This window comes from Ranitomeya imitator, chromosome 2, assembly GCF_032444005.1.
Source record: "Ranitomeya imitator isolate aRanImi1 chromosome 2, aRanImi1.pri, whole genome shotgun sequence".
NCBI classification, from domain to species: domain Eukaryota; kingdom Metazoa; phylum Chordata; class Amphibia; order Anura; family Dendrobatidae; genus Ranitomeya; species Ranitomeya imitator.
In genome coordinates, this window is record NC_091283.1 from 374,177,694 (window position 1) to 374,203,734 (window position 26,041).

Consider the following 26,041-nt stretch of genomic DNA (forward strand, 5'->3'; position numbering starts at 1 on the left):
CTCCCTGGTCACTGTATGTCCCCCCGTGCTGCTGGCAGGCACATGGCCCCCCCGGTCACTCTATATGCCCCCCTGTGCTGCTGGCAGGCGGGAGCACCGTGATCTCCTGCTGTCTCTGCAACCCACAGCCAGCTTGCTCCAGCCCCACGACACCACTCCAGAGCTGCCCCCTCCTTTACAGCACAGCACACAGATTTGGATTATAAGACGCAACCTCCACATTCCCCCAAAATTTTGGGGAACAAAAGTGCATCTTATAATCCGAAAAATACGGTATACCATATATACTCGAGTATAAGCCAAGATTTTCAGCCCATTTTGGGGGGCTGAAAGTCCCCCTACTCGAGTCATACCCAGGGGTCGGCAGGGGAGGGGGAGCGGTGGCGGTCTAATTATACTCACCTGCTCCTGGCGCGGTCCCTGCAGGTCCCTGGCTCCCCGGCGCCCCAGCTTCTTCCTGTACTCAGCGGTCACATGGTACCGCTCATTACAGTGATGAATATGCTGCTCCACCTCCCATAGGGGTGGAGCCGCATATTCATTACTGTAATGAGCTGTAACGGTGACCGCTCAGTACAGGAAGAAGCTGCCGGCGCCAGGGAAGCAGGGACTGCACAGCACCAGGAGCAGGTGAGTATAACGGGGAGGGGGGCGCTGCGCGATATTCACCTGCTCCCCGTTCCGGGCACCGCTCCATCTACAGCGTCTTCTGCAGTGACGCTCAGGTCAGAGGGCACAGTGACATGGTGATTGTGCTCCCTCTGCCTGAACGTCAGTGCAGAAGACGCTGAAGTCGGAGCGGCGCCGGAACGAAGTCAGGTGAATATTGAAAGTGCCGGGGGCCTGAGCGACGGAGAGGTGAGTATGTGATTTTTTTTTGTATCGCAGCAACAGCAAATGGGGCAAGTGTCTGTATGGAGCATCTTATGGGGCCATAATGTTTGTGCAGCACTATATGGGGCAAATATCTTTATGGAGCATCATATGGGGCCATAATTAACTTTTGTGCAGCATTATATGGGGCAAGTGTCTGTATGGGGCCATAATCAATGTTTGTGCAGCACTATATGGGACAAATATCTGTATGGAGCATCTTATGGGGCCATAACGCTTGTGCAGCACTATATGGGGCAAATATTTTTATGGAGCATCTTATGAGGGCATAATTAACTTTTGTGCAGCATTATATGGGGCAAATGTCTATATGGAGTATCTTATGGGGCCATAACGTTTGTGCAGCACTATATGGGGCAAATATCTTTGTGGAGCATCTTATGGGGCCATAATCAATATTATATTGGGCAAATGTGTCTATGGAGCATCTTATGGGGCCATTATTAACCTTTATGCAGGATTATATGGGGCATATTTTAATATGGAGCATCTTATGGGGCCATCATGAACTTTATGGAGCATTATATGGGGCTCCTGATTCAATATGGATATTCAAAAACACTTAACCTACTGATGTCTCAATTAATTTTACTTTTATTGGTATCTATTTTTACTTTTGACATTTACCGGTTGCTGCTGCATTTCCGACCCTAGGCTTATACTCGAGTCATCAAGATTTCCCAGTTTTTTTGTGGCAAAATTAGGGGGGTCGGCTTATACTTGGGTCGGCTTATACTCGAGCATATACGGTATGTGGTCAGACAGACTTACAAATAATGTTAGAACCCATAGGAGCCAGATAAAGTAGTATACAATTTTATATTGGTAAAGGGCAATTGAAAAACCATATATAAATCCTTAATGAGACAAGGACCCAGACATGCAAAAGCCATGTGGCTAACTAAACATGAGGAGACACTAAAGAGAACCAACCTGTGAAAGGACGTGAGAGAGGACATGTGGGAGAGGACGTGTATTTTTTTAACCCTGACTGAACACTTATACAGACCTATATACCAACCTCCTCGGACGTGGCACTTAGATGTCACCACCCCTTTGATTTTTCACTTGGTATTTTTACCCTATATCTCTTGTTATCTATGTATTGCCTATTTTTATATGTATAACTAAAATTTGATCTTATTTATTTTTTATTATTGCTTGCTCTGATGTCCATTTTTTCTTTAGTTACAGTTATATGAAAAAGTTTGGGCACCCCTATTAATCTTAAGTTTAATGTTTTATAAAAATTGTTTTTTTTGCAACAGCTATTTCAGTTTCATATATCTAATAACTGTTGGACACAGCAACGTTTCTGCCTTGAAATGAGGTTTATTGTACTAACAGAAAATGTGCAATCTGCATTCAAACAAAATTTGACAGGTGCATAAGTATGGGCACCTGTTGTGAATTCTGCTCTTGGGCTCCCTCCGGTGGTTGTTGATGGTAATGGAGTTATTCCTGAGCAGCAGTCTTGGACAGGTGTTTCTGCTAATTGCAATTCTGACTGGGGTATTTAGCTGTGCAGGACTCATTAGTCCTTGCCAGTAGTCAATGTTCCTTTGGAAGTGTTGGTCCTCTGCCTGGCCTCTCCTGCTTGCTGCCAATTCAGCTAAGATAAGTGTGTTAGGAGTCGAGTTTCCTCTGGTGCACAGGGGGAATCTCGATCCGTCTCCACTGCGGTCTCCCATTCTCCTCCAGCCGCAGTGGAGTCTGCTCAGCAGGGACGTCGCTCCCAGTGTCTTGCTCGCTCTCACTCTGTACAGAGAGTTACTGCTGCTTCTTCAGCTACTGCCATTAAAGTCAGTGCTGGTCAGCGGCGAGCGGACTTCCCTGGGACTAAGTCCTTGTTTGCGCACACTGAGCATGCCCAGAGCAAGATCTCCTGTTGGAGATCGAGGGTCATGTGCTCTGGCTCTGCAGCGCATTCCATTGGTCCTCTTGGCAGGCCCTGGAAGGGCAAAGTTTCTGTGGCCACTTCCTGTCCTGCAATTATATAAACTGCGCATGACCGCACGGCCATGCGCTAGTGTACAATTGAATACGTGTGTTTGTTGTGAGTGCAAGTCGTTCATTAAATACCCCTACCCTATTGTATGACTGTTCGCGTATGGAGTATGGCTGCTATCTAGCGCCCGACAAATCACTCAACGTGTCACGCACGTATCAGCGTCTATTGCTGTGACCGCCAGTGCGGCGCCACGCGCCAGTAGTGCGCTTCCTGACCCACGTCTGGGTGCTTAGTGGTGCCTGCCAGCACGGCACAGTTCGCACTTCGGTGCTCTAATTATAAGAGTTGCCTAACACACCCTGTTGCGGTGTTGTGTCAGCAAGTGGTCTAATCGGACTTCAATCCTAGTTGGGGTTAAGTTCGCTGACTGCTTGCTCGCCTTCTATGTGCGGTACCGCGATCATGTGACGCAACAGGATCGATTCCTTCACGTTGGGTGAAGTTTAACCCACGCGAGTATACTTATGAGTACCACCATATAGTCCGTCATTACTCAGCAGCAGGTTCCATCTCTGCACGGTGGACCCCGGGCTACGAACGCACCGTACACTATCAGTCTTATTATTTGGTGCGTTCCGCTAGCCCTAACATTACACTAGCGCCAGGGTCTGGCTAGTGATGACGGACAAACAGCAATCCCTGCGGTATATACAGCAGCTGGAGGGTAGGTTGGCGGCTCTCGAGAGCGCAACCTCAGCTGTGGATGTTACCGCAGTTGCTGTACAGGCTGCCAGCGTGGCTGCAGCAACTTTGTCCATTGCCACCCCTGTTCCGACATTTTCTCGCCTCCCGCTGCCAGAAAAATTTTCTGGTAATAGCAAATTTTGTAGGGGTTCCGTGAGTCAGTGCTCTATTCATCTCGAGCTTCTGGCTGCACGTTTCCCCACAGAGCGGGCTAAGGTGGGATTTATTGTGTCTCTATTGTCGGACAGGGCGTTGGAATGGGCTACGCCGCTGTGGGAGCGTGGCGATCATGTGGTGCAGAGTGCTCCTCTGTTTTTGAGCACTTTAAAACAGGTCTTTTTAGGACCTCAAGTCACCCATGACACTGCGCTCCAACTGCTGGCATTAACTCAGGGTGAGTCCTTGGTCAGTCATTTTGCCGTCCAATTCCGCACTTTAGCATCTGAGCTGGAATGGTCGGATAAAGCTCTTATCCCCATATTTTGGAGGGGCTTGGCTGACCATGTAAAGGACGCTCTGGCCACTAGGGAGATTCCTGCCACACTGGAGGAGTTAATAACAGTCTCCACTCGAATTGACCTCCGTTTTAACGAGCGGACGTTAGCGCGAGCCCAGTGTAGGCAGAGGTTTCGGCTGGCTCCTACTTTCGCCAAACCTCTGGAATCTCCGGTCCTGGTTCCTGAGTCACATGAGGCCAGGGAAGTGTCACAAGCGGGACCTAAGTCCCGGACCGCTTGTGCACTCAGGGTCTGTCATGTTTGCCAGCAGTCTGGACATTTAGCCACCAGATGTCCTCAGCGGTCGAGGAAACGTCAGCGTCTAGTGGTCGTAGGTGGAGGTACACTAGACACGGCGACGTTTGCCTCTAAATTGTCCTTTAAGGGGACAATTACTATAGGCTCATTCTCCCACTCGGTAGAGCTCTGCGTGGATTCTGGGGCGGAGGGCAATTTTATGTCGTCTGCCTTCGCCCAACGCCACGCAATACCTCTGGTTATGCTAGCTCAACCTGTAACGGTACGAGTGGTGAATGGGTCGACTCTGCCCTCACAGATAACTCACCAGACCATCCCTTTTACTCTGTCCATGTCGCCATCTCATCAGGAGATTATTTCTCTGCTCGTCATTCCAGAGGGAATTGATGAAGTCCTGTTGGGAATACCTTGGCTACGGTACCACTCTCCTCATATCGAGTGGTCCTCAGGCAGAATTCTGGGATGGGGTGAATCTTGTGAGGGTAGGTGTCAGAGGGAGTGCGTTCAGGTAGCTACAACTGAGGTACCCGGAGATCTTTCCTCTCTCCCCAAGCAGTATTGGTCGTATGCAGACGTATTCTCCAAAAAGGCGGCGGAGACCCTTCCGCCCCATCGCCCCTATGACTGTCCTATTGACCTCTTGCCTGGTGCTGAGCCTCCCCGGGGTCGAGTCTATCCGCTATCTCTCCCGGAGACGGAGGCAATGTCACAGTACATCCAGGAAAATCTGGCAAGAGGGTTCATCAGGAAGTCAGTGTCACCTGCTGGGGCAGGGTTCTTCTTCGTGCAGAAGAAGAGTGGGGAATTGCGTCCATGCATAGACTACAGGGGTCTTAACGCCATCACCGTTAAGAATAAATACCCTTTGCCTTTGATATCTGAACTGTTCGATAGGCTTCGGGGAGCAAGGGTATTTACTAAATTAGATCTGCGGGGTGCGTACAACCTGATTCGCATCCGTGAGGGGGACGAATGGAAGACGGCTTTTAACACCAGGGATGGGCACTATGAATATCTGGTGATGCCCTTTGGGCTCTGTAATGCCCCAGCCGTTTTCCAAGACTTTGTGAACGATATCTTCCGGGATATGCTTTCCACCTCGGTCGTAGTCTATCTGGATGATATTCTCATCTACTCTCCAGATATTGACTCCCATCGGAGAGATGTTTGCAAAGTCTTCGACCTCCTGCGGGCAAACTCCCTCTATGCCAAGTTGGAGAAGTGTATGTTTGAGCAGGAGTCCTTACCTTTCCTAGGCTACATCATCTCAGCCCAGGGATTGGCTATGGATCCTGCCAAACTACAGGCTGTGATGGACTGGCAGGAACCCCATTCTCTTAAAGCGGTGCAGCGCTTTATGGGGTTCATCAATTATTATCGCCAGTTCATCCCGCATTTCTCAACTTTGGTAGCTCCCTTGGTTGCCCTCACCAAGAAGGGGGAGAATCCCAAATTGTGGTCTGAGGAGGTCTCCAAGGCTTTTATCTCTATAAAGTCACACTTCGCTAGCGCTCCCATTCTTCATCGCCCCGATGTTGATAAGCCATTTATCATGGAGGTGGATGCCTCTTCTGTTGGTGCTGGAGCAGTCCTCTTCCAAAAGGATGCTCAAGGTCGGAAGCATCCTTGCTTCTTTTTCTCCAAGACCTTCGCACCAGCAGAGAGGAATTATTCCATCAGGGACAGGGAGTTGCTAGCCATGAAGTTGGCTTTCTCGGAGTGGAGACATCTCTTGGAGGGAGCACGTTTTCCCTTCCAAGTCTTCACAGATCACAAAAATTTGGTGTATCTGCAGACAGCTCAGCGGTTGAATTCTCGCCAGGCCAGATGGTCCTTGTTCTTCTCCCGGTTTCATTTCACCCTCCATTTCCTTTCTGGGGAGAAGAACATTCGGGCCGACGCTCTCTCTCGCTCCGTTGTGTCATCTGCGGAGGAGGAGGAGGAGCCTCGGCTTATTGTCCCCACTGAGAGTTTGAGAACCGTGGCCCCAGTTTCGCTGGAGTCTGTGCCCCCGGGCAAGACTTTTGTTCCATCTAGTTTGCGACCGGAGGTTCTCTCTTGGGCGCACTCGTCCAGGGTGGGTGGACATTTTGGTACTAAAAGGACATCAGAGTTACTGGCGAGGACATACTGGTGGCCGCATATGGCTCGTGATGTCGCGGAGTACGTTCGGGCGTGTGTCTCTTGCGCCAGGAACAAGACTCCTCGGCAACGGCCAGCTGGGTTGCTTTATCCTCTGCCCGTGGCTGACAGGCCCTAGGAGATGGTCGGGATGGACTTTGTGGTTGGCTTACCCAAGTCTCGTAATTGCACCATTATCTGGGTGATCACCGATCATTTTTCCAAAATGGTGCATTTGGTGCCTCTTCCACGGCTACCATCTGCACGGGCGTTGGCTGTCTTGTTTATCAAGGATATCTTTCGCTTACATGGTATGCCAGACAAAATTGTTAGTGACCGGGGTCCCCAGTTTGCGTCTCGATTCTGGAGGGAGCTATGTCGTCTACTCAGTATTGAGTTAAATCTCTCTTCGGCATATCATCCCGAGACGAATGGGTTGGTAGAAAGGGCCAACCAGACCTTGGTCACATATCTGCGACATTTTGTTTCTGCCAGACAGGATGACTGGGCATCCTTGCTACCGTGGGCAGAGTTTGCACTTAACAATGCCGTAGCCGACTCTACCGGTCAGACTCCATTCCTCTTAAATTATGGCCAGCATCCGCGTGTTCCTGTGCCCATGCCTGTGTCTTCCGCTGATCCCAGGGTGGCAGACTGGACTGTGGAGGCACGGGACATTTGGGATCGCACGCAGGATGCCATTCGGGCCTCCAAGGAGAGAATGGGTCTTCCGCCGATGTTCATCGGCGCCCCGCTCCGACTTTTGCCCCTGGCGACTTGGTGTGGCTCTCCGCCCGTAACATCAGGCTGCGAGTTGAGTCCACTAAGTTTGCTCCTCGCTACTTGGGTCCCTTCAAGGTTCTCGAACAGGTTAATCCTGTGGTCTACCGCCTGGCTCTTCCTCCACGCTTGGGTATCACCGACACCTTTCATGTGTCCCTCTTGAAACCCGTATACATGTCCCGGTTTTCCGAGTCATCTGCCGGGACATCGGGTTCGTCTACGGACGATTACGAGGTGAACGCTATTTTGGGGTGCAAGGTGGTACGCGGCAAAAAGTTTTATTTGGTGGATTGGAAGGGTTATGGTCCAGAGGACAGGTCTTGGGAGCCTGCTGAAAACATTCGGGCCCCACAGCTCATTGCTGCCTTCGAGCGTAGCGAGGCCCAAGGAGGGGGGGGGCCCTAGGAGGGTGGGTAATGTTAGGAGTCGAGTTTCCTCTGCTGCACAGGGGGAATCTCGATCCGTCTCCGCTGCGGTCTCCCATTCTCCTCCAGCCGCAGTGAAGTCTGCTCAGCAGGGACGTCGCTCCCAGTGTCTTGCTCGCTCTCACTCTGTACAGAGAGTTACTGCTGCTTCTTCAGCTACTGCCATTAAAGTCAGTGCTGGTCAGCGGCGAGCGGACTTCCCTGGGACTAAGTCCTTGTTTGCGCACACTGAGCATGCCCAGAGCAAGATCTCCCGTTGGAGATCGAGGGTCATGTGCTCTGGCTCTGCAGCGCATTCCATTGGTCCTCTTGGCAGGCCCTGGAAGGGCAAAGTTTCTGTGGCCACTTCCTGTCCTGCAATTATATAAACTGCGCATGACCGCACGGCCATGCGCTAGTGTACAATTGAATACGTGTGTTTGTTGTGAGTGCAAGTCGTTCATTAAATACCCCTACCCTATTGTATGACTGTTCGCGTATGGAGTATGGCTGCTATCTAGCGCCCGACAAATCACTCAACGTGTCACACACGTATCAGCGTCTATTGCTGTGACCGCCAGTGCGGCGCCACGCGCCAGTAGTGCGCTTCCTGACCCACGTCTGGGTGCTTAGTGGTGCCTGCCAGCACGGCACAGTTCGCACTTCGGTGCTCTAATTATAAGAGTTGCCTAACACACCCTGTTGCGGTGTTGTGTCAGCAAGTGGTCTAATCGGACTTCAATCCTAGTTGGGGTTAAGTTCGCTGACTGCTTGCTCGCCTTCTATGTGCGGTACCGCGATCCTGTGACGCAACAGGATCGCTTCCTTCACGTTGGGTGAAGTTTAACCCACGCGAGTATACTTATGAGTACCGCCATATAGTCCGTCATTACTCAGCAGCAGGTTCCATCTCTGCACAGTGGACCCCGGGCTACGAACGCACCGTACACTATCAGTCTTATTATTTGGTGCGTTCCGCTAGCCCTAACATTGTGTTTGCTTCATTTGTTTAGACACACTGCTGTGTGTTTATTTTCTGTGCTTATCTTGTTTCTATTTTGTTCCTGCTAGACTGTGCCTGATGTTTTTCTCAGTCTAGTTGGACTCGCTGGAGTCGTAGATATACTCTCCACATCTTTAGTTAGGTGGTGGAGTTTTTGTATTTTTCTGCTGTGGATATTTTGTAGTGTTTTATGCTGACCGCATAGTATCCTGTACTATCCTTTCCTATCTAGGTAGAAGTGGCCTCCTTTGCTTATCCCTGTTTTCTGTCTGCGTGTGTCTTTTCCTCTCCTACTCACAGTCATTATTTGTGGGGGGCTATCTATCCTTTGGGGATCTACTCTGAGGCAAGAGAGTTTTCCTATTTCCATCTTTAGGGATATTTAGTCCTTAGGCTGTGTCGAGGTGTCTAGGTCTGGTTAGGCACACCCCACGGCTACTTCTAGTTGCGGTGATAGGATCAGGGTTTGCGGTCAGTAAAGTTACCACTGCTCCAGCGAAAGTCATTTCATGCTGCTCCAAGGCCACCTGATCATAACAGTACTACTGGCCAACAATGAGTTAATTGCATCTCAGAAGAAGGGAGGAAAGATCTTGAGCCATTTTTTTTTCTTCAGTCTGTTTTGTCTTATCCTCCCTCTTTATCTCTGGGTGGCTGAAGAGCCTTGTGCTAGCATGAATGTTCAGGAATTAGTTTCTCGTATAGACCAGCTTGCTGCTAGAGTACAGGGTATTTCTGATTACATTGTTCAGACTCCTGCTTTGGAGCCTAAGATACCTACTCCTGATTTGTTTTTTGGTGACAGGTCCAAGTTTTTGAGTTTTAAAAACAACTGTAAACTGTTTTTTTGCATTGAAACCTCGATCCTCCGGTGATTCCATTCAACAAGTTAAAATTATAATTTCCCTGCTGCGTGGTGATCCACAGGATTGGGCATTTTCCCTGGAATCTGGGGATCCTGCTTTGCTTAATGTAGACTCCTTCTTTCAGACGTTAGGATTACTGTATGATGAACCTAATTCGGTGGATCAAGCTGAGAAGACCTTGTTGGCCCTGTCTCAGGGTCAAGAGGCGGCAGAATTGTATTGTCAGAAATTCAGAAAATGGTCTGTATTGACTAAATGGAATAATGATGCTTTGGCGGCAATTTTCAGAAAGGGTCTTTCTGAATCCATTAAAGATGTTATGGTGGGGTTTCCCACACCCTCCAATCTGAGTGATTCTATGTCTCTGGCCATTCAGATTGATCGGCGCTTGCGGGAGCGCAGAACTGTGCACGCTATGGCGTTATCCTCAGAGCAAATTCCTGAGCCAATGCAATGTGATAGGATTCTGTCTAGAATGGAACGACAAGGTTTCAGACATCAGAATAGGTTGTGTTATTATTGTGGCGATGCTTCCCATGTAATTTCTGTCTGCCCTAAGCGGACCAAGAGGATCGCCAGTTCATTTACCGTCAGTACTGTACAACCTAAATTTCTGTTATCTGTGTCCTTGATCTGTTCATTGTCATCATTTTCTGTCATGGCGTTTGTGGATTCAGGCGCCGCCTTGAACTTAATAGATTTGAGTTTGCCAGGCGTTGTGGTTTTCCCTTGCAGCCTTTGCAGAACCCTATTCCTTTAAGGGGCATTGATGCTACACCCTTGGCTAAAAATAAGCCCCAGTTTTGGACACAGGTGACCATGCGCATGGCGCCAGCCCATCAGGAAGATTGTCGATTTCTGGTGTTGCATAATTTGCATGATGCTATCGTGCTGGGTTTTCCATGGTTGCAAGTACATAATCCTGTTTTGGATTGGAAGTCCATGTCTGTGACTAGTTGGGGTTGTCAGGGGGTTCATAATGATGTTCCTCTGATGTCTATCGCCCCTTCTCCCTCTTCTGAAATTCCAGAGTTTTTGTCTGATTTTCAGGATGTATTCGATGACCCCAAGTCCAGTTTCCTTCCACCACACAGGGACTGCGATTGTGCTATTGACTTGATTCCAGGCTGTAAGTTTCCTAAGGGCCGATTTTTCAACCTGTCTGTACCTAAACATACCGCCATGCGGAGCTATATTAAGGAGTCTTTGGAGAAAGGGCATATTCGGCCATCTTCTTCACCGTTGGGAGCGGGGTTCTTTTTTGTTGCTAAAAAAGATGGTTCCTTAAGACCCTGTATTGATTATCGCCTCTTGAATAAGATCACGGTCAAGTTTCAATATCCTTTACCTTTGCTTTCCGATTTGTTTGCTAGGATTAAGGGAGCTAGTTGGTTTACTAAGATTGACCTTCGGGGGGCTTATAATCTTGTTCGTATTAAGCAGGGTGATGAATGGAAAACTGCGTTTAACACGCCCGAGGGCCATTTTGAATACCTTGTGATGCCATTCGGACTCTCTAATGCTCCATCTGTTTTTCAGTCCTTCATGCATGATATCTTCCGGGATTATCTTGATAAATTCCTGATTGTATATTTGGACGATATTTTGATTTTTTCCGATGATTGGGAGTCTCATGTGCAGCAGGTCAGGATGGTATTTCAGATCCTTCGTGACAATGCCCTGTTTGTGAAAGGGTCTAAGTGCAGAAGGTTTCCTTTTTGGGCTTTATTTTTTCTCCCTCGTCTATAGAGATGCATCCGGTTAAGGTTCAGGCCATTCATGATTGGATTCAGCCCACATCCGTGAAGAGCCTTCAGAAATTTTTGGGTTTTGCTAATTTTTATCGCCGTTTAATTGCTAATTTTTCCAGCGTGGTTAAACCCTTGACTGATTTGACGAAGAAGGGTGCTGATGTAGCGAATTGGTCCCCTGTCTCTGCCTTTCAGGAACTTAAGCATCGTTTTACTTCTGCTCCTGTGTTGCGTCAACCGGATGTTTCTCTTCCGTTTCAGGTTGAGGTTGACGCTTCTGAGATTGGGGCAGGGGCTGTTTTGTCTCAGAGGGATCCTGTCGGTTCCTTAATGAAACCGTGTGCCTTCTTTTCCCGTAAGTTTTTGCCTGCTGAACGCAATTATGATGTCGGTATTCGGGAGTTGTTGGCTATGAAGTGGGCGTTTGAGGAGTGGCGACATTGGCTTGAGGGAGCTAAGCACCGTATTGTGGTCTTGACCGATCATAAGAATCTGATTTACCTTGAGTCTGCCAAACGGTTGAATCCTAGACAGGCTCGATGGTCCTTGTTTTTTTCTCGTTTTGATTTCGTGGTCTCGTACCTTCCGGGTTCTAAGAATATTAAGGCTGATGCCCTCTCTAGGAGTTTTCTGCCTGATTCTCCTGAGGTCTTGGAACCAGTCGGTATTTTGAAGGAAGGGCTTGTCCTTTCTGCCGTTTCTCCTGATTTACGACGGGTTCTTCAGAAATTTCAGGCTGAAAAACCTGATCGTTGTCCTGTGGGGAAGCTGTTTGTTCCTGACAGATGGACTAGTAGAGTGATTTCTGAGGTTCACTGTTCTGTGTTGGCTGGTCATCCTGGCATTTTTGGTACCAGAGACTTGGTTGGTAGGTCATTTTGGTGGCCTTCTTTATCGCGTGATGTGCGGTCTTTTGTGCAGTCCTGTGGGATTTGTGCGTGGGCCAAACCTTGTTGCTCCCGTGCTAGTGGGTTGCTTTTGCCATTGCCGGTCCCTGAGAGGCCCTGGACGCATATTTCTATGGATTTTATTTCCGATCTTCCTGTTTCCCAGAGGATGTCTGTTATCTGGGTTGTTTGTGACCGATTCTCTAAGATGGGTCATTTGGTGCCTTTGCCTAAATTGCCTTCTTCTTCTGATTTGGTTCCGTTGTTTTTTCAGCATGTGGTCCATTTGCATGGTATTCCTGAGAATATTGTGTCCGACAGAGGTTCCCAGTTTGTTTCTAGGTTTTGGCGGGCCTTTTGTGCTAGGCTGGGCATTAATTTGTCTTTTTCTTCTGCATTTCATCCTCAGACAAATGGCCAGACCGAGTGTACTAATCAGACTTTGGAGACTTATTTGAGATGCTTTGTGTCTGCTGAGAAGGATGATTGGGTGGCTTTTTTGCCATTGGCCGAGTTTGCCCTTAATAATCGGGCTAGTTCGGCTACTTTGGTTTCGCCTTTATTTTGTAATTTTGGTTTTCATCCTCGTTTTTCTTCTGGGCAGGTTGAGTCTTCTGACTTTCCTGGTGTGGATTCTGTGGTTGACAGGTTGCAGCAGATTTGGGCTCAGGTGGTGGACAATTTGGTGTTGTCTCAGGAGGAGGCTCAACGTTTTGCTAACCGACATCGCTGTGTTGGTTCCCGGCTTCGGGTTGGGGATCTGGTTTGGTTATCTTCCCGTCATGTTCCTATGAAGGTTTCTTCTCCTAAGTTTAAGCCTCGGTTTATTGGTCCTTATAAGATTTCTGAGATTATTAATCCGGTGTCTTTTCGTCTGGCGCTTCCGGCCTCTTTTGCTATCCATAATGTCTTCCATAGATCTTTGTTGCGGAAATATGTGGAGCCCATTGTTCCCTCTGTTGATCCTCCGGCCCCTGTGTTGGTCGATGGGGAGTTGGAATATGTGGTTGAGAAGATTTTGGATTCTCGTTTTTCGAGGTGGAAGCTTCAGTACCTTGTCAAATGGAAGGGTTATGGCCAGGAGGATAATTCTTGGGTTTCGGCCTCTGATGTCCATGCCGCTGATTTGGTTCGTGCCTTTCATCTTGCTCGTCCTGACCGGCCTGGGGGTTCTGGTGAGGGTTCGGTGACCCCTCCTTAAGGGGGGGTACTGTTGTGAATTCTGCTCTTGGGCTCCCTCCGGTGGTTGTTGATGGTAATGCAGTTATTCCTGAGCAGCAGTGTTGGACAGGTGTTTCTGCTAATTGCAATTCTGACTGGGGTATTTAGCTGTGCAGGACTCATTAGTCCTTGCCAGTAGTCAATGTTCCTTTGGAAGTGTTGGTCCTCTGCCTGGCCTCTCCTGCTTGCTGCCAATTCAGCTAAGATAAGTGTTTGCTTCATTTTTTAGACACACTGCTGTGTGTTTATTTTCTGTGCTTATCTTGTTTCTATTTTGTTCCTGCTAGACTGTGCCTGATGTTTTTCTCAGTCTAGTTGGACTCGCTGGAGTCGCAGATATACTCTACACATCTTTACACTGTTGGTGCCTGACTTGTACTTGCTGCCTCGTTGTCTTGGGTGTCTGGATACTGTTCAAAAGGCCATGAATCATCTCTTTTTTGCGTTTTCCTCAAATATCTTCGATTCCTCCTTAGTCTTCTTACGTCGTCTGTTAGAACTTCGTAAGACCGAGGTCCCAGTTTCTGGACAACCTTTGCCTTTTGCCAGTGTTTGTCAAATGTGGTGCTTGGCTGCAGCCGAATGTTGTCATTTCTCTGGAGCTCAGGCAGATCCTTTGCAGATTTATTGTAATAGAAAGCTTGCCTAGCTTGATTTTTCTGTAATTTAGCTTCGATGTTTCCCAGCAGCTTTGGCTCTAACAGATGACACGCAGTTGGTACTAGTGTCTTTGTACGCCTACTCATGAGCCTCTGTGCCGGACTGCTGTCTAGGCCTTGGGTGGGTGTGTTTCTATGATCCAGTATAGACAGATATACATCAGCACCCACCTGGTTTGCTTTCTGCATGAGTCTTTTGGCCGTTTTTACTGCTGACTCTGCTTTCCCATTACTCTGAGTATATGTTGGAGAAGACGTCTGGTGTTCAAATTCCCATTTCTTACTGAAAGTTTTGAATTCTTCCGACGTAAACTGTGCCGCATTGTCAGAGAAAACGATATCTGGAATGCCATACCTGGCAAAATGGGCCTTGAGTTTTTTAATCACTGTTCTCGCCCTTGTGTCCTGCACCAATTCAACCTCCCAGAAGTTAGAGAAATAGTCCACTGTAATCAGGTATTCTTTGTCATTCCATGTGAACAAGTCTGTTCCTATTTTTGACCAAGGCCTATGTGGAATTTCATGAGGTTGCAATGTCTCCTTTGGTTGCTTATCATTGCAGGATGCACATATTTCACATTGTGCTATGTAATTTTTTATGTGGTCATTCATTCCTGGCCAATAAACTGATTCTCGTGCACGACGTAGGCATCCTTCCATGCCTAAGTGAGAAGAGTGCAATGTCTTCAATATGCCTCTTCTGAGAACTTCAGGTATAACAGCCCTGTCTCCTTTAAAGATGATTCCTTGCTGCACTGACAATTCATCTCTTATGTGGAAGAATGGTGAGACTTCCCTAGGAGCATGCTGCTTGTATTTTGGCCAGCCCTGCAAGATGACAGTCTTTAAACTCTGGAGACTTTTATCCTTCTCTGTAAAAGTCTGGATTTGCTTGACCTTTTCTTTTGACACTGCAAGGTAGTTACACATATTGATGGTTTCAATGTCTTCCTCCTCATCATTTGTGATAGGAAGGTAAGCTCTGCTTAGCGTATCTGCAATCAGTAAGTCTCTTCCTGGACAGTACCCGATGTCAACATCATATTTCTGAAGTCGCAACAGCATGCGCTGTAGTCTCTTTGGGGCATTTAGTAATGGTTTCTTTGTAATGCTCTCCAATGGTTTGTGATCCGACTGCACTGTTACCCGTCGACCGTAGGTGTACTGGTGAAACTTCTCCATCCCAAATACCACAGCCAGTAGTTCCTTCTCAATCTGCGCATATCCCTGCTCTGTTGTTGTAAGGGCTCTGCTTGCAAATGTAATTGGCTGTTTGTTCTGCATTAATGTGGCTCCAAGGCCTTTTTCCGAAGCATCACATTGTACCACCACTTCTCGATCTGGATCGAAATACTTTAGGGTTGCTGTATCTGCAATGGCATTCTTTACTGCTCGGAAAGCAGTCTCCTGGCTTTCTGTCCATTCCCAGCGCACATCTTTGTGGGTTAGCTGTCTCAGTGGCTCACACATGTCTGACAGATGTCTGCAAAATTTTGAGAGATAATTCACCATGCCCAAAAATCGTTGTACTCCAGAAACATCAGTAGGGGTAGGCAAATCTTGTATTGCTCTCACCTTTTCAGGATCCACTTTGACCCCAGTTGAAGTCAGTCGATGACCAATATAGGCCACTTCTGTCATTTTCAATTTTAATTTGTCCAAATTCAGCTTTATGTTTTTTTCTCTGCATCTGTCCAAAAATTGTATCATCTTCTGATCGTGATCCTTGATTGCAGATTCCATATTTTCACCTTCTCCCACTACTAGGATATCATCCGCTATTGTCTTCACTCCAGTAAGTCCTTCCAAAGCCTGCATCAATTTCTGCTGGAATATCTCTGGAGCAGGTTTTAGTCCCATGGGCATTTTCAGCCATTTAAAGCGTCCAAATGGTGAAGAAAATGTTGTCAATAAACTTGAATCTTCAGTCAGGGCCACATGCCAGAATCCATTTTTTACATCACATACAGAAAATATTTTAGCCTTTGATAAATCTGGTAGAACATCATCTAATGTTGGCATTGGGTAATGATTTCGTTTCAGCGCCTTGTTGAGTGGCTTAGGATCAATACATATTCTTAACTTGCCCGATGGTTTCTGCACTATGACCAAACTGCTGATCCAATCTGTGCTCTTATGGACTGGTGCTATCATGCCTCTTCTCTGTAGATCTTGCAGTTCTACTTTCAGCGGTTGCATTAACGCTACAGGCACTCTTCTTGTAGGTAATCTGGTGGGCTGCACTGTGTTGTCATTTTCTAGCCTATATTTGCCTTCAAAGCATCCATCACCTTCAAATACATCAGCATACTCTGCTTTTATTTTCTGCATGTCCAAGTTGTGCTCTGCATTTAGTTTTGGATTTTGTATATCCTGGGCAACTTCAACAGACATAATGTTCTGAGACTGTACTTTTATTAAGTCCATTGCCTGAACTGCTTTTACTCCCAGTAATGGTACATGGTTACCACCCCGTAACACGGTAAATTCAACTCTATAACTCTTTCTGTTACATGGGTTTCGTATTTTTAGCTTACATGTCCCCATTGATTTCAGAACACTTTTGTTGTACATCACCAGTACCTTGTCAGTTGGCTCAATAGAAACCTGTTTGTTTAGCAGATCAAATGAAATTACATTGCAGCTTGCTCCACAATCCAGCTGAAATCTAATGGGCTTCTCATCCAACAAGAATGTTGCATAAAGCTGCTTGGCATCCTTCACTACTGACTGCCCGACTACATTGACTTTCTCTGTTGTAGACTGCATTTGTAGCCATGTAATGTCCTCTGCACGGTCAGTGTCTGGTGTCACAGTGTGGAGCTGTCTCTACTGTTTGCCTCTTCCTTGCCTGCAGACAGCAGAGGAATGATTCTTCTTGCCACATGACCTGCAGATTTCCCCATATGCTGGACACTTGGTTTTGTCTCTCTCATGTCTTTTCCCACAATACTTGCAGTGGACAGTGTTTATAGGGTAGTCTGGTCCTGTCTTTCCTTTCATAGATACTGCATGTACCTTGTCATCATCATTCTCACTGGTGCCTGCCATCATCTTCAGGCTGTGCTTTGTGAGCTCAGCAGCCCTGCAGATTTGCATACATTTCTCTAAAGTCATGCCTTCCTCTCTCAGTAATCTTTCTTTGAGATGACTGTCCTTTATGCCACACACCATTCTGTCCTTGATTAGACTGTCCCTGATCTCTCCAAAGCCACATGTTTCTGCAAGTCTCCTCAGCTCTGTCAGATATCTGTGCACATTTTCACCATCCTCCTGATGTCTTGTGAAAAACTTATATCTTTCCACTGTCTCATTCTTCTTTGGGTCACAGTGTTTATCAAATGCCTGCACAATGTCTGCTAGGAGGAGGTTGTCTGTGTCTGGGAGCAAGGTGTGGGCTAATTCTCTGCCATTTTCCCCAATTAGGTAATAAAACAGCTTTACTTTCCGTTTGTCATCAGTGGGGCCCACAGTCAGATCCACATACAGTGTAAACTCTTCCTTCCAATGTCTCCAAGTCTGGGACAGATTACATGAAGTGACATCCAGTCTCTGAGGGGGCTTCAGACCAGTCTCCATTTTTCTGTACTGTCAGGGAATCTGTACTTACAGTTGCAGTGATCTGTGCAGTTCCAGCCTCATATAAGCTCTAAGAATTTGCAGGTTCTGTGCCCGGCTGCCACCATGTTCTGTTTGATGAATCCTGTCATAAATCACACTCTGTGAGTATTTCCAGGCTCTTTATTCACATCATGTCTCAACCTCCATTACATGAATTCCGAGTGCAACAACATCCAACAAGTTCCAAACAAAGAATATAGAATATACACTAAAGTAGTGAGACCCCTAGAGGCCACATGAACATATAACATATTGCTACAGTACTTTCCTGCATAAGGGATTAAAGAGACGCCTTATCCTTATCCTTAATGAATGACTTTAAATTCATTGCAAAAGCAGGAGCTTCTTTGCAAACACTATTCTGTTACATGGTGCACAGAGCTCTTTCTGCCACTCAATCGGTAGGGAGTACCATTCGCTATTTTTTATGTTTTGTGCAAGGCCTTTCCAATTAGAAAAATAACTAGAAAAAGCTAGAGGGGCCCCATGATTAAGGGAGACATCACTCCCCACACGATGTTAATTAAGGGTACCAAATTAGGAAGCTGGACTAGGTCACAGGGCTGTTCCTCTCTGGATGTCTGGCTGTTCCTCCTGTCGCTCTTCTGGCTACTTGTGCTCCTGCCACTACTGCGCACGCTTTGTCACTGATGATGCTGCTGCCGCGATCATTGATGCTGCTGTTCTCCATCCTCTACGGTAGGCAGAGCCAGAGAACAAACGTTCTTACCCCTGTCCGCTCTCATTTTAAATGACGCACCCACACAGCATTTCTTCTCATGCCTCCTCCTGAATCCTCCGGAAGTGAACCTAGTACTTCCGGTTCACTTGACCTCAGTGCGCTCGTCAGCAGGTCATGACATCTCCCAGCGCATGCGCAGACACGAGATGGCGCGGCAGCCGGAGACATGGAACCAAAGCCTTCGCCGCTCACACCCACACAAGTCTTAAAGGACCAGGCACTTCAAAGCCCAACACTGGTGCTACAGGCAAGTCAGCAGTTCTTCCAGGCAACATCAGGGCAGGCCTGGGTAAATTTCTTCAGCAGCTCATAATATCTTTTGTTGAGGTTTCCCATCAAGAACAGGAAACCAACTGATGCGGGAAAAGGTGACAACCATTTATTTCAATAGGTTTCCTGTCCTAAATAGGCGGATCCTCTCTGAGGGTGCAGTAATGGGTGAAAGGAAAAACTATGCTTTTTTATCATACTATGAAAATAAAAGTGGAATAAAACATGATCATAAAGACAAATCTAAATTAAAATGGTATAGGTGAAAAAGTCATATTGTCTGGCAAAAACAAGTCGCCATACAGCTCCGTCAGTGGAGAAATCAAAAAGCTATTGCTCTCAGAATAAAACGATGCAAAAACTATCAATTCTATAAATAGTTTATATTGTGCAAAACTGGTAAAACATAAAATAAATTATGTAAATGTGGTATTTGTGTAATCGTCCTGACCCGAAAAATTATCAATTTCACTTCACGGGGAACAGCATGAAAAAATTAAAAACAAATCCTGAATTGCTGGGTTTGATTCATTCTGCCTCCCAAAAATTGAAATAGAAACCGATCACAAAATATCAAGTGTCCAAAAATGGTACCAATAAAAGCGATAACTTGTCGAGCAAAAAACAAGCCCTTTTCTCTGCAGAAATATAGAAAAGTGATAGCTCTCAAAATATGGTGATGCAAAAACTTGCCGGCGTTTATATCAGATCATGATTTATGCTACACGTATATATATATATATATATATATATATATATATACATATATATATTATACAGACAGACATTGTGCTGTATACATACAGTTACAAGGTAGAGGTCTGGATGGCGAAATGTGCAGAAATGGGAGTGCTGTGTCTGCAGCCGTATGCACAGAAGTAGTGACTGAGCACTGGTGAATAAAGCCCCGCCCACTCACACAGCATGGAGGTCACATGACAGTGATGTCACATCAGATTCCAGAGCCAGGAAGTGATGGGCAATCTGATGTGACATCACAGGAAGTCAGAGGATTCTCAGCCAGCAGGAGAGCAGCTCAGGTTACAGAAGGATTTGGGAAAGAAAAGTATTTAGTAAAGTGCTTCTTTATATCAGTTAGTTCACCTGAAATGGACTTATAAATTAGTGGTCAACCCCTTTAACAATGTGCAGATAAAAGATATGACAGACCAGCCAATAATAAACACCAGGATGACATGTAGTATTAATAATTGTGTGATAATAACACAATTCCTAATAATCGCTCATATTAGACTAATTTTATTAAACGAAATGAGCATATTCCCTTCTGTAAGTAAATAGTAGTAATACATAAAAATAACATAGGGTACTGAATAAACACTGTTTTTGATCAAAAAAGCATCACAACACAACAAGGTGTACCCCAATCGGGACGGTCTACTATTAAAACTTCACCTAATCTCAGACCACCTCAAAGTAGATTCGGGAAGACCGAGTTTACTAATTAATTACCCAATGTTGTTTATATGCACTATTATTATTTACTTAAAGAAGGATATACGCTCATTTTGTTTCTATCTTGGGTTTAGTATGATAAATGGCCACATGAGTTACATTGTATATCAACTTATACTCCAGCTCATTTATTTGACCTTATTTTTTATTAGTAAAATCTGTGACTTCTCTGACTTTACTGGTTACTACTCACCTGTGCTGTTATCTGTAGGAATCTCCTCTTTACACCGCTCATCACCTCTCACATATGTCTCTGTAGTATTAATATGGGTCAGATCTTTACCCTGAAATAAATATTGTAAAAGTCACAGACAGATGGAGAAGTCCCATCTATGATCAGCTCTAATCCTGCCATCTCCACCGTTCTCATTACACAAGTATAAAACATATAATACTGGTGGATAAAACAAGACTGAACACAAGACATTCACAGCCATCTACACATCATAGGGGAGATCTCATGACGCCTTCTCTCCATCTACCTGATGATCCTGAGGAACATGGAGATTTTCTTGTTTACAGTCTTGTGGAAGAAGAGAACGGGGACATCTCTCTGGTGTTGTCCTCTTACTGGATAGGACTGGAGGAAACACACAAAGGGACTGAATTCACTCTTTTCAAACAGATAATTATCGGCCATGTATATTTAACCCTGTCTATTACCTGGCGATGTGAGGGGCTGGGGAACCTCCATCATGATGTCCTTGTACTGATCTTTGTTTTCTTCTAAATACTCCCACTCCTCCAAGGAGAAATAGACGGTGACATCCTCACACCTTATAGGAACCTGACATATACAATGACACCGTTATCCACCTGATCCCTCCATAGCGTTACTGTATAATGTCCCAGCATTCCCAGCAGTGTCACCTCTCCAGTCAGCAGCTCAATTATCTTGCAGGCGAGTTCTAGGATCTTCTGGTCATTGATGTCCTCATGTATCAGGGGGTGAGGTGAAGGTCCTGTGATTGGGCTCAGGGGTCTTCTCAATTCCTCAGACACAGGGGACTGACAGCGATCACTAGAGGTCTTCTTCACTACTGTGTAATCCTGATTATGGAGAGACACATAAATAAATATCACTACAGACATTTCCAGAGTCCTCACCTCTCCAGTTCTGTCCATCCAATATTCCCATAGATAAGAATGATGTAATGTGACGTCATCAGAATCTCTCACCTCTCCAGTAAGCCAGAAGAGGATCTCTAGGGTGAGATGTAATATCCTATCCACCATCTTGTCCCTGTCCCCATCCATCCTTGATGGATCAATCAGTAAAATTCTCTTATATAGAAGATGTCCACCGAGAGGATCAGATATTGTAAGGAACTAAATCAGAAGAAGGTGAGATGCTGGAAAATATAAAGAATCCCATGTAAAAGCATGAAATACAAAGTGATATTACACCTTGACAAGAACACTATAGCGACTGATAGCAGAGGTGATTACATCATGTATGGCATATAATTAGTGTTGATAAGCATTTCTCAAATTGTGAGGTTCAGCTCATGAATCAATGAAGGCATTGACACAAGCAGAGGCTTCCCAGAACAAATTTTTGCTGCATGCAGAACCTGTGGACACGTGAACATGATATCACCACAGGTCATTAAGCCCTCCTAACCTCATAAACTATAAGTCTAGAGGCAAGTGGAGAACTGTTGGGGAAGGAAAAGAATAAGAAGCTCTGCTGACACTCTCCTTCCACATCTGCTACTCTGGAAGTTGTAGGAATAGAACAATTATGGCTGTCTGTGGGAAATGCTTTTCTGAAGTAGAATGGCCAAATGCTGATGTGACACCCCAGGAGTCCGGTCGTCACAGTGGTATTGCCTTCCTCATGGGGAGGGTGATGCCATGCCTGGAAGCAAGAGGGATCCCCTTAGCAGGTAACACTTACATACAACACTTTCCTGACTCCAGGCCAGAAGGGGAGCTCTAGACACGGTTTCAGGGTAGCTTCCCTATAAGTTCTGGTCTGGAGGAGGAGTTAGAGTCAGATTGTAGGAGACAGTGAGGGGACAAGGAGCACAGGAGGAGAGAGAAACGAGTGGAGCTGCGTGTGGGCTCCCTCCAGGTTCAAGCACAAGAAACCAGAGGCCGGAAGTTCAAGGCTGTGGGAGAACTGTATGCCCCACAGCAGAAACCAGCAGGCAGGAGATTCCAAGTCTCCTGGCCACAATAACACCAGAAGGCACAGCAGCAGATTAGAGCACGGAGTCATCACGAGAAGGGACACCTGTAAAAAGGCTCAAGTTGCCTGCCATACGGGTAGTGTCCATCTAAGAGGTCAGAGTGAGAGAGGACCTTGTGTGAAGCCTCAGGCAGCAAGGAACTGAGAATACAGTGCAGTAAGGAAGGCTTCCAACCTCACCTGGCTAGGGGGATTCCGAATCGCTTCCAGGCTGCCCGGATTCCAAACACCACCTGTAATCTGTGTACCTGAACGTTATCAGTAAAAGGTAAAGAGACTGCAACCTTGTGTCCTCCAATTCTATCCTGCACTTCACCATCTATCATCCTTACCAACTGCAGCGGGAGCCCTGGGGACTAAGCTCTACCTGTGCGGAGCTATACCACCTCTGCTGCAATACCATCATCCACAGAGGACCCCTTTTAGCAGTGTCGGCCATCCCTGGCAGAGTACCACAGGTGGCGTCACGAACATTACTCATTACACCTTATTTCCCACTATACTTTATCCCCTTTTATTGGACGCTCAGGGCCACGGACCAGGTCACTGCTGCCATGACACATCCCTTTAAGAAATGGCCCAATACCGAGTACCCCACGGTCCTAGCGGGTGCTCCACTGAAGTATTGTATGTGGTACTGTGGTTTTTTTTAGGGAGGTTTTTTTTGTTACATTTATGTAGAAAATTCTCCAGTCTGCCCCCTCCACACTGGATAAGGCTACAAAATATCATGTCTGAAATGTGAAAATAAAGATGGAAGAGAAGACAGGAGACAGTGAGCCAATGGAGGTCTGGGCAAGAGGTGCGGCACCACGAAAGGTGAGAGATGAGGTGAGAATAAAGATTAATTTTTTTAAGACCCAGAGAAAATTATGCATTTTCTATTCAATTTGTATCAAATAAATTCATTGTAAATCAATGATCCCAAATTATTTAGAGCAAATCTGGCCAATTCCCTAAAACTCAGTAATTACAGGATCAGTGACCAGAACTACATCCACATTAGAGGAGACATGAAACGTGGGAGGTTTATACAGCAGAATCCAGATGGCCGGTTCTCCATAAGCCGCGGCCACATCATTAGGAGAAACAACAACATTTTGTGGTAACATAGTAACATAGTTTTTAAGGTAGAACCCATATCCTAACCTGTTGTTCAACTCATCTTCGGTTAGTTTATTATATGGCGGCATAAACCAACAAGAAGGGGAAGTGAAACACAGTCCTTCAGGAAAACAACAAAGAAAACATAAATGCTGTACACAGTCCATACATTTGCGGGGAGCTTCCCACTCTGGAGCAACAAAGGTTCAGTATTTCCTCCTCAGGACACAAATCACTGGACGTCCTCTCTCCAGTCCCCCTGAACCAAAACCAAGCCACATGGCTTCTTCGAGGGAAAGTGTTACCACAGCATGCTATATATTCATTTATTATCTTTATCAGACAGGGTGGACGTATTGTCACGGGGTTACAGCAACAGAGAGGAGCCAGAAGAACGCAGAGTCTGATTGCTCCTATTCCTGCGATGAAAAGTAGCCCTTCATATAAAGCAAGCAAGGAGGGCACCATCAAAAATATAAAATGTTGAAGGGATCAACCTGCAGCATGTCTATATCTAGACAATTTGACAACCCAAGAACAAGAAAACATGCAAGAGAGCAGGGATCACCTTTAGAAAGTATAACAAATTTTATTATTGCACACAAAGCCCACAACAAAGAAATTTAAAAACATTTAAAATACATAGAAATGTTGCCGCTTAGTAGGGCCTTAACCAAACAGGGACAGCGGTTGGCCCAGTGACACCAAAAGAAATTATACATAAATATGGCTCAATATAAACAGTTATAAGGCTATGCAGGTTGGTCACAAAAATGGTCAGTCATATATCTGAATTCTAGAAAGAGAATGTCTGCTTCCATAGTGATTGTTGGAATAGTCCTCTAGAATTTATATAATGAGCATTCATCTTCATATTTATAGGTTTGAATACTTTTTCTAACAGACCCACTGGGTTGTAGCTCTTCCACTTTGTATTTGGTGCCAATCTCTATTTGTAAGAATGTATTGGATCCATTACTAGATTTCATTATTACTAGAATTCAGATATGACTGACCATTTTTGTGACCAACCTGCATAGCCTTATGGCTGTTTATATTGAGCCATATTTATGTATAATTTCTTTTGGTGTTTGGGCCAACCGTGGTCCCTGTTTGGCCCTACTAAGCGGCAACATTTCTATGTATTTTAAATGTTTTTACATTTCTTTGTTGTGGGTTTTGTGTGCAAAAATAAAATTTGTTATACTTTCTAAAGGTGATCCCTGCTCTCTTGCATGTTTTCTTGTTCTTGGGTTGTCGAAAAGTAGCACTTCACATTCTTTTTAAATGGTGTTAAATTCTTAAGGCACATCAGGGGTTAATGGAAATGTTGGGAGCTCTGGGAGTCTGAGCTCTCAGCTGAGCATGGTTAGTCACTCCTATCCACTTTATAATCTGGGTCCTGATTGCAACACATTGTCAGAGCTAGCTCATGCTGCATGGCTTGGAGGAGAAGTGGTTTTGTGGATTAATCTGTGACTGTTGCCTTTGGTTTTTCCCTGAGTTCCACTCCACAGTGTATTTCTCTGTTACATGTGAGTTAATTTTGTATGCCTGGTATTTTCAGTTTACCCTTGTTTGTTAGGTTGGTGTACTTTGGTGCACAACACCGCCCCTCTTCCCTGGCTGAGGAAAGAGAACAGACGGACAGCTGATTCAGGAGCTAAGGCAAGGGAGGAGGCCCCCGGCATCTTCACCTTCAGATGTATCCAGGGGAGTAGGGCAAGCTAGGGCGCTCCCTAGTGTTAGGGACAGGGACACATATGCTCTAACAAGGGATTTGTCTGATTATCATTTGTGCTCACCATTTGGCTCTTAACGTATATTTATGTATATTTTTGGCTCTGGTGTAAAATAAACTTTTATGGGTGAATCCTTCCCCATTGCATACTTTCTTTTCTCCTTCTGTTTCTTGTAATTTATTGGGTTTGCTATATGTTGATCCCCTACATTTGGTGGTTCCCTCTATCCTTCTTTGTCTCAGAATTCCTCCAATGTGGGACAATTACACATTAGCTTATTAGTGTTCTCATCAGCAGGAGTAGTAAACTCTGTCGGAAACAACGTTAATGTACAGCGGAAGGGAGGAAAACCCGACATTTCCATTCCCTGTAATCTCCACCATCTGTCCCCAAACCAGAGCGCCCTCCCCTGTATACATGAGCACAGCCAGCGTTCTATTACTGTACATATACACATGGCAGAGCTGGGGGCACTATCTCCGGGAATGGAGGGGTTACTGCCCCCTGCCCCCGCCCAGTAATGGGGAATCTCCAGCACCTACCTCCACCTGCAGAGCCGCACACCACATATATGGCTGTTCTGTGCGCACAGGACCTGGGATGAGGTCACAGGAGGGGAGGAGTCAGGGGTCACATGATCAGGGGCCTCAGTGTATGCAGGACTCCGCTGTGCTGGTTGTCATGGTGCTGGATGAGGGGAAGTTTATGTGTGGGGTCAGGAGGGGATTACAGTGTGTGCAGGGTCGGACTGGGGTGTCTGGGGCCCACAGGAGGAATTGACCCTAGGGGCCCACCCTACAGCTATATGCAAATATCTGTCAGTCGTTATCCCCATTATAGTGAAGCATCGGCT

At 46.0% G+C, this 26,041-nt stretch overlaps 1 protein-coding gene across 1 annotated transcript; it reads right to left on the bottom strand.

Annotated features, from left to right (window-relative positions):
- Positions 1-18,654: 18,654 nt before the first annotated feature.
- On the bottom strand, positions 18,655-25,796 carry LOC138666611 (oocyte zinc finger protein XlCOF8.4-like). The gene is made up of 7 exons (XM_069754807.1): positions 25,731-25,796; positions 21,328-21,500; positions 21,019-21,198; positions 20,812-20,935; positions 20,631-20,728; positions 20,342-20,432; positions 18,655-18,755 (listed from the first exon to the last, which is right to left on the bottom strand). The coding sequence occupies exons 2-7, from the start codon at positions 21,403-21,405 to the stop codon at positions 18,655-18,657; spliced, it is 672 nt and encodes a 223-aa protein (XP_069610908.1). The 5' UTR covers positions 21,406-21,500; positions 25,731-25,796.
- Positions 25,797-26,041: the final 245 nt, after the last annotated feature.